Here is a 22,646-nt window from a genome sequence, read left to right as displayed (position 1 = left end):
TAATATCCCAAGTTCAGTAGAGCTTCCTTGAGAATTTTCAAAGTGGCAAACAAATTGAGGAGAACATTTACCTTAAAAACCCATCACTGATGCTCTTGATCAATAGTTGGCATCAATAAATCTCCAATAGACATGTGGGCAAGACTGTTGGAGCCAGGCAAGGATTTTTCTTAATATGGACACTGATGTCATTTTAGCAGAGAGAAGCCAGGCAGATTTGCAATAAGAGGGAAGTGATTATATAATACATCCAAACCATAAATAAACACTCCATTAAGTTATAAAATTGTTTGTCCTTAGGAAAGCTTCCTGTGAGCCACTTAACTTAGAAAAAAAATAAATAAATAAAAGGAAAGCTCTATTAATCATTCATTTGGCCAAAACCTACTGAATCCTTGCTCTATATCCAGCACAACACATCGTCATCATTGAGATGACCATCTTCATCATCATCATCATCATCACCATCATCACTGTGTTGAATTTACCGTGTACTAAACACAGAGCTGGTTGATGGCATGTCTCATCTCGTTTAATCAGTGAGCAATCCATTAGAAGCTGTGTGTAACTGTTATCCTCATTTTAGATGAGCAGATGAAATAAATGCTATCAAAGAGGTCATGGTACCCACTTGTGGTCCCACAGCAAATTAAATAAGCAGGCACCAAATGGGCATTTACCAGTCTCCTAAGACTGTGGTCTTTAGCATCCCTTGCTCCAGCTTTGAGATGTAACTGACATATAACATCGAGTGAGTTACTAATTTGATACACATATATACTGCAAACTACTACCACCATAGCTTTAACTATCACCTTTATCAATTCACATAACAAATAACCATTTCTTTTTTGTGATGAGAACATTTAAGATATACTCTTAGCAACTTTCAAATATACAATGAAGTATTACTGACTATAAGCACCACAATGTACTTGAGATTACAACTTTTTTTTTCCAATTTATTTATTTTCAGAAAAACAGTATTCATTATTTTTTCACCACACCCAGTGCTCCATGCCCTCTATAATACCCACCTCCTGGTACCCCAACCTCCCACCCCCCCGCCACTTCAAACCCCTCAGACTGTTTTTCAGAGTCCATAGTCTCTCATGGTTCACCTCCCCTTCCAATTCACCCAAATAGCCTACTCCTCTCTAACGCCCCTTGTCCTCCATGCTATTTGTTATGCTCCACAAATAAGTGAAACCATATGATAATTGACTTTCTCTGCTTGACTTATTTCACTCAGCATAATCTCTTCCAGTCCCGTCCATGTTGCTACAAAAGTTGGGTATTCATCCTTTCTGATGGAGGCATAATACTCCATAGTGTATATGGACCACATCTTCCTTCTCCATTCATCTGTTGAAGGGCATCTTGGTTCTTTCCATAGTTTGGCGACTGTGGCCATTGCTGCTATAAACATTGGGGTACAGATGGCCCTTCTTTTCACAACCTAGATGAAATGGATGCATTCCTGGAAAAATATAAACTACCAAAATTGAACCAGGAAGAAATCGACAACCTGAATAGACCGATATCTAATAACGAGATTGAATCAGTGATCAAAAACCTCCCAAAAAACAAGAGCCCAGGACCTGACGGATTCCCTGGGGAATTCTAGATTACAACTTATTTCTCATGTAACTGGAAGTGTGTATTTTTGGAACAACATCTCCCATTCCCCCCCAACCCCAGGCCCCGGCAATCAGCATTTTCATCTCAGTTTCTAAAAATTTAGCTTTGTTAGGTTCCAAATGTAACTAATACCTGGTATTTTTTTTTCTGAGTTATTTCACCAAACATAATGCCCTCAAGGTTCATCCATGTTGCCTCAAATAACAAGAATTCCTTCTTCTCATGGCGGAATAATATTTCACTGTATACATATACATACATATACCCCACTTCTTCTTTATTCACTCACCCAATGACCAATATTTAACTTGGTTAATGTGAATAATGTTGTAATGAACATGGGTATATAAATATTTCTTTGAGATCCTACTTTCATTTCCTTTGGATAGTTTCCAGAAGTGAGATTCTATGGCTCATTTTAAAAGTTTTTTGAGGAACTTGCATAGTATTTTCCATAGTGGCTGACAAATTAATATTCCCACTAGCAGGTGCACAAAGGTCCTCTTTTCTCCACATCTTCACCAACACTTATTGTCTCTTCTCTTTATGATTTTAGCTATTCTGATAGGTGCGAAGTGATAGCTCAGTGCAGTTTTGATTTGCATGTCCCTAATAATTAGTGATGTCAAGCACCTTTTCATGTATCTATTGACCATGTATATCTTCTTCAGAAAAATGTCTGTTTAGTTCCTTTGCTCATTTTTAATCAGGTTTTTTTTTCCTATTGAGTTGTAGGAGTTCTATATATATTTTCAAAATTAACCTCTTATCAGATATATAATTGCAAATATTTTCTCTCATTCTGTAGGTCACCTTTTCTTTTTGTTGATTTCCTTTGCCATACAAAAAGGTTTTTGAGTCTGATGTAGTCCCATTTCTTGATTTTTTTCTTTTGTTGTCTGTACTTTTGGTGTCAGATCCAAAAACACATTTCCAAGACCAATATCTAAGGGTTTACCCCTTATGTTTTCTTCTAAGAGTATTACCGTTTCAGATCTTATGTTCAAGTCTTTGATTCATTTTGAATTGATTTTTATGTCTTGTATAAGATGGGATTAAGCCCACATTCTTAACTACTCCATTATTCCCAAATCAGTTGCTGAATTGTGGATTCATTTGCATCATCGGTTTTGTATCTGAGTTGGAAAGGACTTTAAACATTATCTAATGAATGATAAACTTCAGAAGTTAGCCTATGTCTCATGATCATCTAACTTGTTAGAGGTAGAGATGAAACTAGAATTTAGGTTCTTGATTCTACTATTCCATATGTAATTGTGAATAAACCATAATAATAAGGATAATAGCAGCTTGTGGAACCTATTATCTTTCGAAGCTTTAAGCACTCATTTAATCTTCACAACACAGGAAATGGATCTCACCATCCCCATGTCACAGGTGAACAACTATGACACAAGACGATGTCTTTTCCAAGGGTACATAAGTATTAAGTGGTGGAGCCAAGATATGAATGCCTATCTTCACAGTTCTCAAGGCCAGCTTTAACTACTGTACTATTCTGCTCTTGATAACAAAAATCAAATTTTCTCAATGTATCAAAATTTAAAAAGAAAAAAACCCCTCAGTTTCTCTATGATGCTTCTTTGACCAACCCAATCCAAATTCATATCCTTTTCTCAACCATGCTTTGAGATTTTGACTCCTATTTGCTTGATTCTGTGAACACACACACCATCTCCCAACATATCATTGCTTCTGAGATCAAAGATTGTATCTTTAATCCTGTCTGTTCCTCTCCCAGTACCTCATTCTCACAGTGCACTGACTATAGTAGATGGTCAGCAAAAACTCTCTGAAGTGGACATTAAAAAATGTGCAGGTAGCTGACTAAGATAGTTTAAATTCATGTTACTCAATTTGACAGAGGGCTGTTCATGCAAAACGATCCAAATTCAGGAAAAGTCTACATTGAAATATATTTTATAAATAAGCATTAAACTAATAGCTGCTTGCCTGATTTAATTTAAGGTATTTCCTACCCTATGCACCAAAATCACAACTAGGCACTTGAATTGATAAATACCTACATACTTCAAGTTCAACAATAGCTACCTGGAATAATGTGTCACAGTATTATGGAAGTTATAAAAAATTAAGAAAGACCCAACATACATACATATGCTAACTATATATTAACTTAGGAAACTCTACAACTCAAATTTAAAAGAAATTGTGCTTGATCAACTCCCTTTTAATAAGACAACAGGAAAATTGAAACATTTTTGCTGATAACCAACTAATCACACAGCTTGATTAACCCAAACTCTCCATTTCCTTTTCAATCAGAATGAGTGATGTCCTCGGTGCCCAGAACACTGGCACCACACTATACCATCTATTTTCACAGCTCAGTTGTATGTTTAACCAGGAATCTATATACCCATTCTCAAGCCTATTATATTTGTGACTGTGTTCATGTGATAGAAGCATAATATAAATTGATGAAATATGAGTGCAGGAAAGAGATCTGTTTCCTTGGGAGGATAAGTCCAAACTCATGAGAATAAGTGGCTTTATACTAGATAAAAGAAACTTGACGAGGTGGGGAAAAAACATGGTAAAATTTCAAAAGAATTGTGCTTGTGATTGCTTTGCAAGTGTCCACGGTTTTTTCTACTTTGAAGAAACTGAAACCAATGCATTAGGACTAACATTTATACAGAAAAGTAGAGGTGAAACTCCAAATAGCAAATTCACATTTAAATAGGGTCTAGATTGAACAAAGGATTGGACAACAGGCACACTTCAATGTCCTAAGTTAAAATAAAAATTTTATGTAGCATTGTAATTTTTTTCTATTTTCTAAAATTTATTTTGTATTTTTAAAGCCACTTTTTATTGCTTCAACCAAATGTTTCAATCAGCTGACCAAATAGAAGTCATAACTGATCTGAATAAAAGGGCTTCTATAGTACTTTTTGCAAGCCATGGGTAGCTAGAGGGAAGATGGGCTCTGGTCCTGGGCCAGGCTCCCAGAATTGTCCCCATTCTGTACATTCTTAGCCTATTTTCACCTGTGCTCGCTCTGAGAGCCTCATAGCACCTCCTCATGTCCTCTGATCTAGTCTCTTATGTACAAGTTTTTCCTCCCTCAAATGCTTCCTGGAATGCCCCCAAACCTGTGAATGTCCATTCCTTCCTGCCTGTACACTTGCTATGCTACCTACACTCTACCCCACCTCTTCTCCACCTGGTTATAGGCATCACCTCCTCCCCTTTTCCTGATTCTTTAGTTTTATTCACATCACCCCCTCTCCTCCCCCTTATCACCGACACATGCTGGCCCCATCTGGTGTTTAGCCTGGCTGTGTTCATCCTCAGTTATAAGCATCACAAGGATCAAGATCTATGTTGTTTTAACCATAGGATCCCTAGCATCCAGCCTCTTGCCTGGCAGAAAATAAGTACTCAAATACATAATTTATGGATACACTCATTAATGAATTTAGGTAACTGTTCCTCCAAAATTCCCAAAGACAGGAATTCTTCCTTCTCTCACGTGTGCTTTCTATATGGCCCCCTGCATATGAAGCCACTCCGGGCTATTTCCCTGTGCTAAAAGATTTGAACTAAGGCCCTTTACATCCATTTCTGAACTCTGTTCTTTATGTTTCAGATAGGGGGCTGTAAGGACCAATGTCAGGTGATGGGTGCTCAGAGGGATCCCACCCCAAGTCACACGGTCTGGGTGATTTCCCTGGGTGCATCTTCTGCTCTTTTTAACCACTGAGCAGCCTGCAAATGGCATTCTCTTCCCTCCAGGTATCATGTGTCTCCTGACCCATGCATGTCAAGAACCTCTCCTTTAAAATTCTTATACTCCCAGAAGGGTTGAAGGGCATATATTGTCTTTTAGAATGGAAAGAGTATGACAGAGCATCTCTGAAAAAAATTGGCTAGTCCAGAGAGAGCAGGGTTTGTTCAAAAGTACTCCCCTTCTCCCACTGCTTGTGAGCAAGAGAGTCCCATGCTGATCTTAATTCACTGAAGCCATGTTCATATTCACACTGCCTGCCATCACATTTAAATCATTTATTCTTCCTTATTACTTGCCAAGCTACTCTCACTCCGCATTACATCTACAGATGTACTCCCGTTCACACTCAGTCACAGTTCTGAAAGTTCCAACTTGACATTGCCCCTTGAGTCTCATTTTAGAGAAGTAACAGAATTAAGACCATTATTCATTAACCAGTAAAAAAAATTTCTTAAATAACCAAATGGTTCCTAAGCTTCTCCAAGTGGTCCAGGAACAACTAACTCACTGTCCTGGGTCTGCTTCTCCTCCCCATTTAAATTCCAGACTAGCAATTCGTATCTACCCAGCCAGAAGCTCCCAAGACTGGATTTTCTATCAATCAGGGAGAAATTGGGCTTGTTTCATTTCTTTTTGTTGTTGTTGTTGAAGAATTTTTTAAAAGATTTTATTTATTAGAGAGAGAAAGCACAAGTAGGGGATCAACAGGCAGAGGAAGAAGCAGTCTCCCCACTGAGCAAGGAGCCTGTTACCAGACATGATCCCAGGACCCTGGGACCATGACCTGAACTGAAGGTAGACATTTAACTGACTGAGCCACCCAGCTGTCCCATGGGCTTGCTTCATTTCTGTCGCTTCATTCCAAATGTACTGTTGCCCGTCTCTACTTGGAAAAGGATATATAAATGCCACCTTTTATACAAGCACCATGCTAATTTTTATAAGAAATTTTAGATATAGGGGTGCCTGGGTGGCTCAGTGGGTTAAAGCCTCTGCCTTCGGCTCAGGTCATGATCTCAGGGTCCTGGGATCAAATCTCACATCAGGCTCTCTGCTCTGCAGGGAGCCTGCTTCCTCTTCTCTCTCTGCCTGCCTCTCTGCCTACTTGTGAGCTCTGTCTGTCAAATAAATAAATAAAATATTTAAAAAAAAAGAAATTTAGGTATATCAAATTCAGCATATACCAAATAACACAATATCCTAAATAATAAAGAGACCATATATTGAGTACTTACTGTGTACCAAGTCCTGTACCCAGAACTTTACCTGAATTATCATTTCATTCTCTTAGCAGTCCTATAACAAATGTGCTATTGTTATCCCATCACAAGGAAGCTAAGCATAAGAAAGTTGCCCATAGTCATAAAATGTAAATTCATTTATGTAAAATTCCTAGTCCAAACTTTACAGCTCAAAGGATCTCCAAATGCAAAGGAACAAATAAACAAAATTTATACAGATCTATAGTTCTTCTCTGGATATTCTTTAAAAACAAACAAACAAACAAACAATATTCAATGAGGCAACAAATCTCTAGAATTTCTCATTTCAGGATATTTTCACTAAAGCTAAATCTGTCACACAAACACTATCTGGCAAATCTTTCTAGTTGGTCAACTTGGAACTGAGCTAAGTACAAATAATGTATGACAATACTATTCATTATATTTAGCACTTAAGGTACTTTGGTGGTTTCACTGGGATACTATTCTGTTACTTTAATTGCAACCTAGTGAGAGCAACACTTCATGAACCTGTTAAACATGATACCTAATTCCAAGAGGTCATCCTTTCTTAAAAAGGTACAAGTTCATTTCTTTTGCTTTTTTGTGGTTTTGTTCTCGAAATTCTTTCAAAGCCCAATAAGGTAGAACCAGATGGAATCACTGTCTTTACTTGATGGAACAGGAAGAAGAACAGAGCAGGGGGGGTCAAGCTTACACATAAAGGACCTGAGTATTTCACTAATGTTTGATGAATCATGAATGAGCTTTAGCTTTTCCCTCTTTGGATTCCTTCTTGATTGTGCTACCAGTAAGTCTGACCAAACCATTTGCCTGCTAATGAAGTGTCAACAGAGGACAGATATTCATGAAACTGTATGATACTAAAAATGACCAGCAATCCTTACACAATAAAAATAGATACTCTTCTTGAATGTACTTTCTTGGGAGCAAGAGGAGCCTCCACTCCACCAAATCATTTAAAGAGTAGACTGAAGATAACAATATCTTTAAAACAATTTATCATCTCAAACTTCTCCTTGAACAATTGTTTTTTGGTTTTTTTGTTTTTGTTTTTGTTTTTTTTAACCTTATAGAATAGCCATGGAGGGGGGGGTGGATCACATAACCTATGGGGATCACAACACAGATGCTTTTTTAAATATAGCAGCATACTAACTGGTTAACATAAGCAAACCATTTTCAAATGGATGCTGCAAGTCTTAGACCAAGAATTTCTTTAACACTTCATATTTGAAATAAATAGAGAGAAATACAGATCTATATATAACAGTATTAAAGAGATAATAATTTTATGATGTGCACAGAGATGCCTTTAAAAGTTCAACTTTCTGTTCCATGTATCTTCTTTCTGAAAGTTGATTCTTTTTTCCAAGTACCATTATTCTGGTCTATCATTTTAGGTTATTTTTCCTTCCAGTCCCTCTTAAAGGGACATGATTTGCTCTTTGTTCAAAGAGAAGAGATTTCTTCTCAAAGTTTGATTGCTTTATCATCTAGCTGAGGGTCTCAATTCATCTTCCCATTAACAAAGACCTTTTATACAGTATCAAGAGAACTTCTGCTGGTGAGAGGAGGAAAGGTCTATAGAAAAGGGAAGATCTTACCCAACTATCTTTAAAAAAAAAAAATTCTTCTAACATGAAAGGTAGATCATGATTTTCTGGCCAAGGAAAAACTGCCCAAAGACCCTAACTCTATTATATTTGAAGATGAATAAATGAACAGTGCAATGTTTTCTTGATGTGGCCCCAAGGTCCTCACCACAGGCACTGCCTGGTGACTCTATATGAATTACTATTCATACACTACAGCAGTGGTTCTCAAATACTAATGTACTTAAGTGTACCTTTTTTTTTTTTGATCGGCAGAACTTTATTAAATTAAAAGTTTCCTCTCTGTGAAAGGCACAGAAATAACAAAAGCACAAGCCAAAGACTGAGAGAAAATACTTGCAAAATAAATATCTAATACACATTTAATAGCCAAAATATACCAAGAATTCTTACAATTGAACAATAAGAAAACCAACGACCTGACTGAAAAAATGAGCTAAAAACCTTAACAGATACTTCACCAAAGAAGATATGCAGGTGGAAAATAAGCATATGAAAAGATATTCCACAATAAAGCTCCTCAGGGAAATAAATGCAAATTAAAAGAACTATGACATCAATTCATGTCTATGAGAATGACCAAAATCCAGAACACTGACACTTAAAATCTGATGATATAGTGCAACAGAAATTCTCATTTAGTGGTGGTAAGAATGCAAAATGGTACAGCCTCTTTGGAAGACAGTTTGGAAGCTCCTTACAAAACTAAATAGGGTCGATACAAATTTTATGATTATTTGTTCCAGCTCTGTGAAAAGTGTCAATGGTATTTTGATAGGGATTGCACTGAATGTGTAGATTCCTCTGGGTAACATAGACATTTTAACAATATTTATTCTTTCAATCCTTGAGAATATAATGTTTTTCCATATCTTTAGGTCTTCCTCAAATTCTTTCATAAGTGTTCTGTAGTTTTTAGAGTACAGATTCTTTACCTCTTTGGTTAGGTTTATTCCTAGGTACCTTACAGTTTTTGGTGCAATTGTAAATGGGGTCAATTCCTTAATTTCTCTTTCTTCAGCCTTATTTTTAGTGCATAGAAATACAAGTGATTTCTGTGCATTGTTTTTGTATCCTGCCACATTGCTGAATTGCTGTATGTGTTTACCAATTTGGGGTGGAGTCTTTTGGGTTTTCCACATAGAGTATCATGTCATCTGTGAAGACTGAGAGTTTGACTTTTTCCTTGCCAATTTGAATTCTTCTTCTCCCCCCCCCCTTTTTGTTGTCTGATTGCTGAGGCTAGGACTTCTAGTACTTTGTTGAACAACAGTGGTGAGAGTGGGCATCCATATCATGTTCGTGATTTAAGTGTACCTCTGACAGCTTGTTCTAACATAATTTCCTGAGCTCCACCTCCAGAGGTTCTGATTCTCTGGGTCTGGATGGGGCCCATGAATTTGCATTCCTAATAAGCCCACAGGGGATACCAAATGCTAGTCTGAGGATCACAGTTTGAATATCACTCCAGGCCACTGTGATACCAAAGCACTGCGGTAAATTTTATCACTCATTCCGCATCTAAAATTCTGTTCTTAGATTATTTCAGTCTGCAGTTTTGTAATAAGCATTTGGTCTTCAAAGAAACCATACTGCTGAAATGGAGGCTATCCTCTTCAGGAAGGAAGGAAGGAAGAAAGGAAGGAAAGAGAGGGAGGAGAGGGAGGAGAGAGAAAGGAAAGAGAGAAAGGGAGCAGAGGAAGGAGAGGGAGAGAGAAAGGAAAGAAAAGGAAACAAAAGGAAAGGGAAGGGAAGGAAGAGAGGGAGGGAGAGAGAAAGAGAGGGAGGGAGGGAAGGAGGAGGAGAGGGAAAGAGACAAAGAGAAAGAAAAATTAAAAAAAACTTAAAGCAATGGGTCTTCACTTGGAACAGAGAGCAAGCTGACTGGTTTACAAAGGCCTATCTCATTCCTGATCTTTGTCATTTGAGAGAGATGTGAGCAGTCGATGTCAAAATGCACACTGCACATTCCTAAGAAGCCACTTGCTGGGCCAACTGTAATTTTATTTAAGCCTGCCTGAACTTGTTTTTCATATTTCTCCCCTATAGGCACTCAATGAGAGTTTTTTGTTGTTGTCGTTGTTTGTTTTTATTTTTTAGGTTTTTTATTTTTTTATTTTTTGGGGCAAGAAAGAGATCAAAGACAAAGACACAGAGTTGACATCACCAAAAACTAGCAAACTTCAAAGCAAAAAATAAATAAAAATCAAGCATTTCTGTTTATGTCAAGATTCACCTCACAATCCCTCTACTCACCCTCCTATACAAAAGAGAAAACTTAACACTATAATAGCCACTCTTTAAAAATAATTAAGTGAATATCATCCAAAAGTCCGATTACTGGGAACATGCCTAAACCCTTTGTGTGCAAATCCATACAGTGGTGGCTGGAACACCAAACATCCAAGAAAAAACAGACATACTCCTTACTATAAAGCAGAGTTGCTTTAAGGAATGAAACCAGGAGTAAAAGAAAAGAGAGCACCAGGAACCATGGAGAACCTGAGTGTCATGGCCTTATCTGCTGCTCCTAATTAGCTGAAGTGTAACTATGATAACATCAGAAATTCATTTTCTTTTATTCTTCCCAGTCCTATTTCTTGGATTTTAAGTTGAGTTAGAGATACTATGTTTGAAAAGTCACAGGGAAACTGGATGAAGGTTAACTTCCTTCAGAGAAGGTTCATCCTAGGCTATAATAGGCAGTCTGGGATGGTTCGGGTCACCTTTATCCAACTCGGGATTGAGTTGACTCAAAGTTGTCTAACATTTTGAAAGATTTGGTCTGCCTCTTCTGCTCACATTTTTGGATGTAGTTTGAAAGCCTATGGTGTTTACCAGGCTCCCTTGTCCTTCATGGATATTGAACTCCCAATAGTTTTACCCTTAGCAATGAGAGACTCACAGTGAGCGCTTTGCCTTTTCAGTGATTTGCTTCTTAGCTTCCTAGTCCCACACCCTACATAGTACAGAAATTAGGCAAATGCCTCCAGGGATGAGACTGCCCAAGATCAGGCTAATTATCTAGCACCTGCCTTCCTTCTGAGGTCTCATGCCCTCAACTCTCAGCTACTTCCCTATCCCTCAACTTTGATGTTTGTCTCTTCTACCTTACGAGATTGCCAAAAAATCTTCCACCTTCTCTGCTCCCAGGCACAATCTTTTGTCTGATTTCTCAGCTTTCATCCCCCACTAAAAGTTGGAGCGATCCCTTAAGCAAAAAGCAACTTGTGGAATGCTGCCTCACCACTTTATAGGTCCCTCTGTTCTAGGAATATTGGTTTTCTCGGCAACTTTTTAATGTCTTCAAATTAGGTGCATTTCAGATTTTAATTTAGCTTCTCTACTGTTTTTGAAGAAGTGTTAGTTTTTCATAGACCACCCTATTTGCCAGAGGCAAAAGCCCCAGTCAAGTAGGTTGGTTGACTGATTGGCTGGTTGCCTGATTGATTGACTGACTGATCTTTTAAAGATTATAACTAACACGTATTTTATTTCCTTGATCGAAAGCCTCATGGTACACAGAACGTGTAGAAGAGTTGACCTCAGTCTTGTTCACACTGACACGTGAGCTGCATTTGGGTTTTCTATGCCTGAGACTGCTCAACTTGTGCTATTGCCATAGGTTTGTTTTCTTTCCGGATCAAGTTGGGTACTTTCATATAAAATCTTGTTTTTAATTCCTATTCTGGCAATTCTTTCCAGGATTCTTAGCTTTGCATAAGTATACCTACGATGGGACTAGCATTCTCAAGTCACGAACATAAATCCCCCTACTCCAACATAGAAAGAACGTCTCATTCTACTTGTTAACAAAAAAATGTCCAAGGTGAACCACAGTGGAGTCTCATGAACCATACAACACTGACTCCTGTGCACAGGGAATATTTCTGTCATCTAAAATCCCCAGGAAAAAAAAAAAAAAAAAAAAATCCCCAGGAGACTCCCCCTGATGGAGTCACCAGGCTCCGGTATGGCAGCCATGGGCTCCAGCCCAGGCTAATTCAACAGAGTAATACAACTACTTCCCCCAGGAAATAATGTATTTATTCTGAAATTTAGGAGTTAACATCATATTTAAACACTTAATTTACATGAGCTATGTAGCAATTATTTTGGGTAAAAATTGACCATATATATATATATATATATATATATATATATTTCTACACACACACACAATTTCAAACAAGACATCAAACTAATACTTTTGGTTCAGTGATCTCTTTTAACACAGGTATGTCAAGCAATTTTTGTATTTTGTCAGCAGCCTTAAAAGAAATTTCAAGTAACCACAAATCATTGTTACACTTCAGAGTACTTGAGACACTCCAGATAAATATTTGATGATAGAGGGACAGTAGGCGGGGGAATGGTTTCATCTAATATGTAATAGAAGAAAGTGACAAGACACCCACCCTTATGCTTATCAGGAAACAAGAAGAGAATGCTCTGGCAGAATATCACTCTCAGAGTTGCCAGTAATTGGCTCCACCTGAAGCAAAGAGGAGGGACTTAAATGGAGACACTATCTGACTTAAGCCTTTCTGTATAATGCAGTGCCCTGGATACAGATGGACATAGGACGCATGGTAAAAATTGCCAAGTTATTCCCATTATCGTGTGCCATCTCCAGCTGTGGCTGCCTGTGAATTCATCTGCAAAAGTGCAATGAATTCTCTTTATCAAAAATGTTGAACAGTCTTTGAGATTACTGCCCTGTTAGGACATCCAGCCTAATAGGTACAGAGCTCTCCACCATCTGGGTAGCTGGAGAATGTGGTAGTGGGGTCAGGATAGGACTGTCCACAGTGAATGCAGACTTCTGTTCCTTTAGGACCGTAATGGACCCCACGGCAGGCCCCTGCTGACTGAGCTCTTGTCTCCTCTGTAACATGCCTATATAATAGTTAAGAGAAAATGCCCAGGCATCCAAATGATGGAGATAAAGAGAGACATCAGAACATGGCATGTATCCTAAACTAACTCCTTGATTTTCATAATTATCTAGTTTTTAAGACTGAGTGGCAAATAAGTAAAAAATAAAACATTTGACCTGTAAAGCAAACAAGAAGTAAATAAAATTGACTAACATGGAGTACAGTATCAGAAGGTACTAACTACTGGCAAAAAAAAAAAAATATATATATATATATATATATATGTATATGGCAGGCACTGTGCCAAGGATATTACATGAAATCTGTTCATCTTCACAACAACTCTTCAAGGTACATACTCTCATAATCCTCTTTCAGATAGATGAGAAAAAATGAAGCACAGAGCAGTTTAGTAATTTACTCCAAGTAGTAAGTGGTAGAGAGTCAACCTGAAACTAGGTCTCAAGATGCCGAATCACAAACCCTTAACCACATCCCTTTATCCCTTTACAGGCCTCCTGGACTGCATTGATCATCTTAATGTCTTGCCACATATTCCCTGTACTTGAATAATGTGACTATAGATTATGGACATGTGCCTTTCCTAGCTGTCCTTAAATTCTGAGCTAAATATAAAATTAATGACATCTTGGGAGCTGTGATTCTTCCCGAACACATTTTGCTAAGAACGTGGCTTATGAAATCTTTATACCTAGTCAAAATGTGTTTACTAAGTCTTGCCAGGAAGTTCATTCGAGGGGGATATTATACATGGGCAATGTAAATTGCCGTAAGGGCTAAGAAGCCTTCATTCCACCTAGTTTTTTGCCACCGAGTAATAAGTAATTTAGTAGATTTGGAAAGCGAAGCACCTGGTCTACCCCTTTTCACAAGTTAGTAGGACTGAATAAAGATCAGTCACTCTACACAGAGTCGGAAATTTCCCCATCCCCATCCCCATCCCCATGCAGTTTGCCTCCCTCAATGTTGTTGCAAACTGCACATTAGTGTTTAGACATAGTATCTCTGAGGAGGCACAAACCTGTTGTGATGGCCTAGAAATTCCACATTGCAAATACGCATTTCGATGAGCATTTCTGAGCACAGGAGAAAGGAGAACTGGGACTCCAACCTGCAGGCCAACATCCTGTTCCTGGCTTTTCTGGCTCATAGCTGTGCCACCATGAGCAAGTCACACTATGAGCTTCAGTTTCCTCCTCAATAAAAGATGCTAACCTGCCTCATGATGTTCATGAGGTGCCTGTGAAAGCACTTGGAAAAACTATTCGGACTGAAGATCAGATATGTGCCATATAGACACGTATCTACTCACAAAGCACCAACGACTAAGTCATGTATGCCCACCAGATGCCAATGGCTAGGTGATTAACCAGGTAGAAGACCAGCCCACTCAGCTGCCACACCCCCTCTCCCTCCCAGGAAGTGAGCCTGTGAGGAGATGCCGGGTTGCCATTGTGATGGGAAAGGACAGAGCAGTCCAGGCAGAGGGACAGGGAAGGAAAGGAAACAGGTTGACTACAGAAGTGGGTTCTAGAGAGCCTTCCTAAAGAGCACTGGGTATGTGTGAAATTCTGGAAACAGCAGCAGACAAGAATCACTCACTAACAGAAAATAATCTGATATAGAAAGGCTGTGTGCCAGGCACCATAAACCAAAAATGCCAATAGGCAGGATCCTGCTTGATCCTAATAATAAGCCAGTGAAAGAAGGCCTCCTACTTACTGATTAGGTATCAGAAGCTTTGGACAATTTATTGTCAGGTCGCATAGGGAGTAAGTGATAGAGGCCAGGTTCATACTGGATCTGTAGAACTTGTTTGAACCTGGAGATAAGTTCTTTGACCACTTTGCTATGCTGCCTCTCTAAACCATTTTCAGGATACATACTAGTATCTCTATCAAGCTATATTTCTGTAGAACAACTTTGTGTTTAAATACATAGGGGAAAAGTCAGGTCTGGTATACACGCAACTGTTCACAGCACTTTGTGCAGTGGGATCATAGGTGACCTTCTCAATACCTTTAGGTATTATATCTGACTTTTATAATCAAAAAGAGAAAGCAATCAAAGAATTAAAATGCATCTTTATTTTTCCTTCCTAAGGACAACTCTTATTTCCAAATGCTTTCTGTCATCTATGGAAGGAAGGGAGGAAGGGAGGAAAGGCAAAAAGGAGGTATGAAAGGGAGGAAAGGGAGGGAGGGAAAGGAAGGAAGGGAGGAAGGAAGGAACAAATGAACAAACAAATGAACAAATGAATGACAGAAGGGAGAAAGAAAGAAAAAAAACGAAAGAACAGTAGAAAGAAAGAAAAAGGAAGGAAGAAATAGAAAAGAGAGAAAGAAAAAAGAGAAAGAGAAAAAGAAAAAGAAAAGAAGACATCAAGGGACAGTTTGTTAAGGATTAAATATTATAAATTTGATAAATTTGATTAATAGCTTAAGTATCTGTGGGACAGCAGGAAACCACTGAAAACATTGGATTGAACCTAATCTAGAGGGAGAGGCTGGGCTTGAGGTTCATGATGGCAGGTGTGGGGTACCCACACAGGGATAGAGGTCAGTGTAGAGTGCTTTACAGAGTAGTCCCCACTCCAAGACTTTCAGAGAACTCTGGGAAGAATCACTAGTATAGGATCCACTGTGCTGGTGGGAATCAGTAGTTCCCCTTCTAAAATGTTGGCTGGGAGAAAGGCTAAGAATCGCTGATACACAAAGAGATAATCAGTGGAAAGCTATGCAATTAGTTAAGACAGTAAAGGGAAAAGGTCAAAGAAAAGCAGAAAGGATAGGCATAGGGAAGCTCCGTATTTGGAAGAAGCTCCATACTTGAAGACTAGAAAGAAGATAAAGGGAAATGAAGGGCAGGGGATGGCGGAGGAAGAAGGGGTGTGGGTGGGAGGGTTGTTTCTTATAATGGAAGAAGGCTTTAAAATAGGGTGGCTCAGTGGGTTAAGCCGCTGCCTTTGGCTCAGGTCGTGATCTCAGGGTCCTGGGATGGAGTCCCGCATCGGGCTCTCTGCTCAGCAGGGAGCCTGCTTCCTCCTCTCTCTCTCTGCCTGCCTCTCTGCCTACTTGTAATCTCTCTCTGTCAAATAAATGAATAAAATCTTTAAAAAACAAACAAACAAACAAACTACTTGTTTCAAAAAAAAAGTTTCATATAACAAGTAAATCCTTACCTTACCTTAGATTAATATAGAAAATAAAAAAGCTGTTTTCCATCTGTATTTAATATGTGGAGCAGTGTAATCTCTTTTATCCACATAAGCTATTGCAATGAAATTTATAAACAGATAAAACTTCTTTCAAATTAACTGTTTCCAATAGTTAAGAGTCACAATGGATACTTGTTACTTGTATAATGAAAACTTGTTTCTAGAAGTTCTTAAGCCAACTAAGAAGGCCATCACGATATTGAAATGTTTTGAGTTAAACATTAGCAAAAGAGCAATTTTAATGAAAAGCCCAATTACCTTTTATTACTGTTCAAAAAAATCATTTTCATGAAGTTTTATCTATCTGGCAATGTTGAACTTAACCTGAACCCCATGGTCCCAGGAAATAGCCAAGGTCAAGAAATTCGTACCCTTTTGTGTTTTGGGAAACATCCCACAATATAAGGACTGATCTGCCCTTGGATATTCTGAGAGTCACATCCACCCTTCCTCATGATGCCCTTATTTTGTAAAACCTCAAAATGTTTACCTCATCTCTGACAACACTTGCATAGGAAACATGCCATTCTAAATGCCATAACTGATATCAACCGTCCTCTATTGTTGGACATCTAGGATGTTTCCAGTTTTTCACAACTACAAACAAAGCTACATCAGCCATCTTTGTACAAACCATCAGCCAACCTCAACTCTTCTCCTTCTTTGAGACTTGGCTCAGGAGTGAGCATTTCCCCTTATGTAAGAGCCTGGATAAAATCATCTCCTGTTATAATGGTCTGGTACATCTTGTCTTTGACATATTCAGCTGTTATGAGGTTTCCAGAAAAAAAAAATAGCAAGAAAGAAAGGCGACCATATCACAAATACTTGCTCCATGCTCTTTTCCAGAAAACATAAATACAAAACAAAAAATTTCACAAAGAATAGTTAATATCGATTGATAATGCTGGTGCAAGGACTCCAAGAAAGGAAATGAGATTCTACGAACAACCTGACTTTGCCTGAAGATAAATTTAACAACTGAAAATTATTTCAAATTTCTTATTTGAATGGCAAGGAAAATAATACTAAGGAAGGAAGCCGGACTCACTACGATCAGGAGAAACACTCCCAATTCAGCAAACCACACAGGTAGCATGGTGCATTTCACAAGGCCCAAAATGTTTGACCAATTCTAGCAATGTGGGAAGAGGGGGGGAAAAAAAATCACAGCTTTGGCAAAGGAACATAGTCCTAACCATTAGGATGACTTAAAGACATGGGCTTCAAGCTCGCATGGGATTCAAGAACCCCCTCGTTCCAAATTTCAGCAGGTTCTTAAATCACAAATCCCAGGCACAATTCAGTGGGGCAACTCCCACTGATGTTTCGAAATTTGTGATTTTCTACAAGTTTAGTTTGCTTGGAGGAAAATCATTAAATATAGCACATTTTATTTCTACACTTCTGTAGGACTTCTTGGATGACTGACCAATTCTGGGGATAGAGGTGGCTGGAGGGGGTAGAATATTCTAACCACATGTCATTTTAGGTTCTGCATGAGGACAATGATGCTGCAACTCTAAGGTAGAAGAGTGTACAGCAGAAGAAGCTCCACTTGGTAAGGAAACTGCCCTAATTTGGACTATGAATTAACAACCCATTTCTTGAGCACTGCAACAAATGAAGCATACAATTTATCTCATTTAAATCTTGGAACACTCTCCAAGTTTCCATTTGACACATGCAAAAGTGAGACAAAAAGGCTTTACTGTGTGCCTAGGACAACAAATTTGGTGGAAAGTGGTAAATAGTGATTATTAAAGAAGGATTCAACATGTAGCCTTGTTAGAGTCAAAGACATTCAATTTTGTGTGAGACCAACAGAATGTGGCCAAATAAAAGTATTTAACATGAAAGGCTTAATGAATTCAACACAATGATTAGCAATTAACACATCAATCTCCCGAATGTCAATGGATAGCTCTAAACTGCTGGGGGAAATTTTTTTTTTTTTAAATAGTGCTGGAGCTTGCTTGCAGAGTTTCTTCTCTTGAGTTGATTAAATATTCCCTCCAAAATCTTGTTTACATTATTAACTTGCTCAGCAACCCCTGTCTTTAGAGAAGTAAATTTCCACCTGGTCCCTTAAGAGTTAGCACATATTTTTAATTAAAATGGTCTTGAATAAATTGAGTTGTTATTCTTACAGGCTGTATTACTAATAGTATTAACTCCAAATAAGACACAAAGTTAAAAAAACAAGGTACATTAAAAGTATGCACATATAAGGGCCCTGAACAGTGGAAGATTTATCTAAACTTCATAAAAAAAGATCTGACTCCCAATTATGAAAAACAGACAGTGAGTCATTTCTATAGTTTTTTTTTTTTTTTTAAAGATTTTATTTATTTATTTGACAGAGAGAGATCACAAGCAGGCAGAGAGGCAGGCAGAGAGAGAGAGGAGGAAGCAGGCTCCCTGCTGAGCAGAGAGCCCGATGTGGGACTCGATCCCAGGACCCTGAGATCATGACCTGAGCCGAAGGCAGCGGCTTAACCCACTGAGCCACCCAGGCGCCCCCATTTCTATAGTTTTTATGAATGATTCACAACAGTGAAGAATGTAAAGATGTGTCAAGAGTTTACAGGTTCAAAGTACAAACTGCATGCTTTCTTTAGGAAAAGCTAAAAACAAAATTAAACACCATGAGAAAGATTTGACACTCTTCCCTCTTATAACGTAAATGACAGGAACAGAGTTATACGCATAATGATACAATTACATGCTGTCATGAACAGTTTAATTATCTATGCCTGAGCAGATTTTTTTTTCCTTAAAAAAATCAAGTGCCCTGTAGAACTTCCACATCTGAATGCTTCTAACCTAACTTTGCCATCCTTCCACTATATTCAATTTTCTGTGGACACAGAGGAGTGGTCTGTCACTTAAAATGATGCTATTAAAATTCTCTCACTTTATTTTTAAGCTCTTAAAGCCTAGGTAGCATTTTTTCAGTATCCACCATGCAGAGAGCCTGAATTCATTCATTCTTTCTACTGCTTGAATGCCTCCTTCATGCCAGGTCGCAGTCTAGGGTATGAGATACACACAGGAGGCCATGGGATCTTCCTGGCAAGTAAGGAGACCGGAAGCAAGCAGGGAACTGGACAACAGAGGCGGCTTTAGATCAGTGGTGTCTATGTTCTCAGACTGTGCAGTCAGCCCTGGTTTAAATCCTAGGTGTGACTTTAGGTACATCACTCAAGGTCTCTAACTCAGCCTCTCCCTCATCTGAAAAATGGAAGCAATGAAAATCCCTACTTCACTTATTTGTGAGGGTTAAGTGAGAGGATGCAGTGCTCTTAACCTAATTCCATGGCACACAGTATATATACATATATGCTCCATGAATATCAACTGCCCTAAGGATGTTAATTATATCATTATTACTTTTTGCCTTATAACAAGTGCCATGAAGAACTATGTAAAGGATGCTAATAAGAGCACCAGGAAGAGCAATAAATCTCCCTGGAAAAGCTCAGTATGAACAAACAGACTATGGAGAAGACCATGCCAAGTACTGAGTCTTCGATACCTATGAGAAAATAAATAAATAAATAAATGGAGTGTTGTACAAGAAGAACTCTTAAGAGAAGATGCTATGTTTGTTTAAATGACTATTTCATCTTAAGAAAGCAGTCTTCAGCTACTGATCAAACCAGAGCCCTAGCCATGCTGCTGATGATGATCATCAACATCCATAAATTCCTCTGCTGCATCACATCTTGGCATGCGAATGCTCATTTGTTACAATTATCCCTTCGGTTTGACATGGAGAGAAAGCAACCATAAAGCAAGTTCTATTACTCAGGGAAGCACCTCCAAATAATTAAAATTCTGAAGCACTCCTCGAGCTGAAAGCCCATCAGCCCCTCATTGCGGGCACGTTCTATTAAATAAGCAGACTCGTGTTTATTGTTCTTGCAACCCAAGTCCTTGAGCTCACAAATCCCACAGCACCAAAAGTCATTATTTTTTAACCTAATTTAATTTTTTAAGTCCCAAATCTATCTTCGGGGGGGGGAAAAAAGGCCACCATTTCTTACATACATCTTGGGCCCTTTCAAAGTCCTTGCCATTGGGCTAAGCTTATAACATGCATGATCTCATCTTCATAGTTTTCCAGGGTGATGGTACTATTACTCAGAGTTTTAAAGGAAACTGAGGCCCAGAGAGATTCAAACCCACACCCTAGTTTCATTAGCTCAAGCATATTAGAGCTACGATTTGAACCCAACTTTCAAATCAATGTCCATATCTACTATATTATAGTATATGCACCTTGAGAATATATTTTTTTCTTTTTTAAAGCAAGACTTACATTCTAAATGCAAATGTAGGTCAGGAGGGGGTAAGGTGTGTATGTGGGGGGTAAACAAGTGGGAGCATGAAAAGGAAGGTGAACTCAGCCACTGCAGGCAGATGTTTAACAGAATTCACGTAGGCTCCAACTCAGGTTGGGTTTTCATGAAGATCAGACAGGATTCTCTTTCCCCAAAGACTGAACTCTGTTTTAAGTCTGGGTCTTAGACAACAAGAACTACTCACTTCTTATTAGACTTAGAGGACTGGTACCCCCCCACAAATAATTGAGTTTCAGACCTGCCATCTTCTCATAAGCCTTCATGAGGTGACAGTCTACTCTTTCTCATGAAACAGGATGAAAGCAACGTATCTACATGCAAGTTTCACCAACCAATTACAAATGAAGATGGGCTTGTTATAAGCATTAATTAAAATGAGATAACATTTTGCTTAATTAGTGCAGTGCAAGGCACACAGTAGGCATTCAATGTATGTTTGCTCCATTCCTAATAATTTTTATGGATATTACATGATTCCTAAAAAGAGTACTTTAACTCACATACAGGAGTCACATAACTCACACACAGGAGCAATATCCTGTATATCACATGCCCTTTGCTCAGGATTATACAACCTAACAGAAATAATTAAAACCAATGATAGCTTGTGCAAATGCGGAATCCTGCAAATGACTGCTCTCTTGGACTTATAACAGCCACATGCTCAACTGGAGGAAATTTATTTTCATAAATATTTGTCACAGGGAAAAATGGGCTAGTTGATAAGGCTGGCATCTGAAAAAGGAAATTCATAAGGAGGAAAACAATAATTTTATTTTAAAGGATCACAAGCCATTATTAAATGCACCTGCTTACCAAATGCAGCTTAAAGACCACAAACAACTGGGTAAACTGAGTCCAGGAGTGGTTGGACTCCTGCAGTCAACTAATCAATTTAACTAGTCAATTAATTGAGAAGACATCCAGCCCATGTGCATGAAGACCATGCTAGTAAGTGAGACTAACAGGAAGAGTTGGCATATAAAGGGCCACCAGATTCAATTAATTTCACATTTGATCAGATGCCCTGGATAATGTTAGCTCACAGCTGGATTTGTACAACACAAAACACACAGAGTTGCTTTTAAATATTAATAAGTATAAATATTTGAAAAGGTATATCTTTTTTACTTATCACATAGCCCAGGGGGGAAAAGAAAGGTTGCATAATTTCCGGATACCTCAACTGAGGAAGGCTCCCAGTCCTCACTGAAGTTCAAGAGCATTTACTTCATACCTACAGTCACACTCACCCCTGCCACCTCCCAAGACCAGGCCTGACTTGCTACTCCCCTTCCGCTGACTTTAGACATAGCTATCAGTTTTGCTAAGTCGCACTGTGGGGGGACACTGTGTCCCTTCCTTAAGACAACGCAAATTATGGAACTAACCTACTTAATCTCTTGTCCCAAAGATTTCAGTGTTTAACTCCACTCCCCCATAATTCACTGCACGCAGCAATTAAATTAATGGCAGCCACGGCAGCATGGAATCCTTTAAGCCCCTTTGGGCTTGTTCCTTTGATTAGACCAGATCCAGGAAACTGCAGCTATTTGCAGGCAGATTAGAGGGGCTCCCTTTTTTATTGCCATCAGGGCTAAAGATTGAAAGGTCAGGTGTGTTGACATCTTACTCATCTCCATCTGTGACAGTTTACATTGAGGTTATTCTTAAAAAAGGCTTTTAATACACTAAGAGGACCATATGGATCACGAGGCATGAAGGCACCCTCATACATTTCAGGCAAAGGTACCAAGCAGATTTATGCCTGTTTCCTCAACACACCCTGACTGCCACCTCCAGGTGCCAATAATGGATGCAGGACATTAGCATCCCGACACTGTGAGATAGGATGGGGGCCTTCCGGATCATACAACATTTA

At 38.6% G+C, this 22,646-nt stretch overlaps 2 protein-coding genes across 5 annotated transcripts in view; both read right to left on the bottom strand.

Moving 5' to 3' along the window:
* FHIT (fragile histidine triad diadenosine triphosphatase) overlaps positions 1–22,646 on the bottom strand; it is a 1,399,398-nt gene that overhangs the window by 713,548 nt on the left and 663,204 nt on the right. The window lies entirely within an intron of this gene.
* On the bottom strand, positions 11,883–12,342 carry LOC122909302 (cytochrome c oxidase assembly protein COX20, mitochondrial-like). Its single transcript, XM_044253282.1, is given in 2 exon segments — positions 11,883–12,085; positions 12,242–12,342. Coding segments are annotated over 2 exon segments (225 nt in total). The 5' UTR covers positions 12,264–12,342.

The sequence above is a fragment of the Neovison vison genome, chromosome 6 (genome assembly GCF_020171115.1).
Source record: "Neovison vison isolate M4711 chromosome 6, ASM_NN_V1, whole genome shotgun sequence".
NCBI lineage: Eukaryota > Metazoa > Chordata > Mammalia > Carnivora > Mustelidae > Neogale > Neogale vison.
Note: the sequence above shows the minus strand (reverse complement) of the source record. Positions and strands in the feature narration are given on the sequence as shown.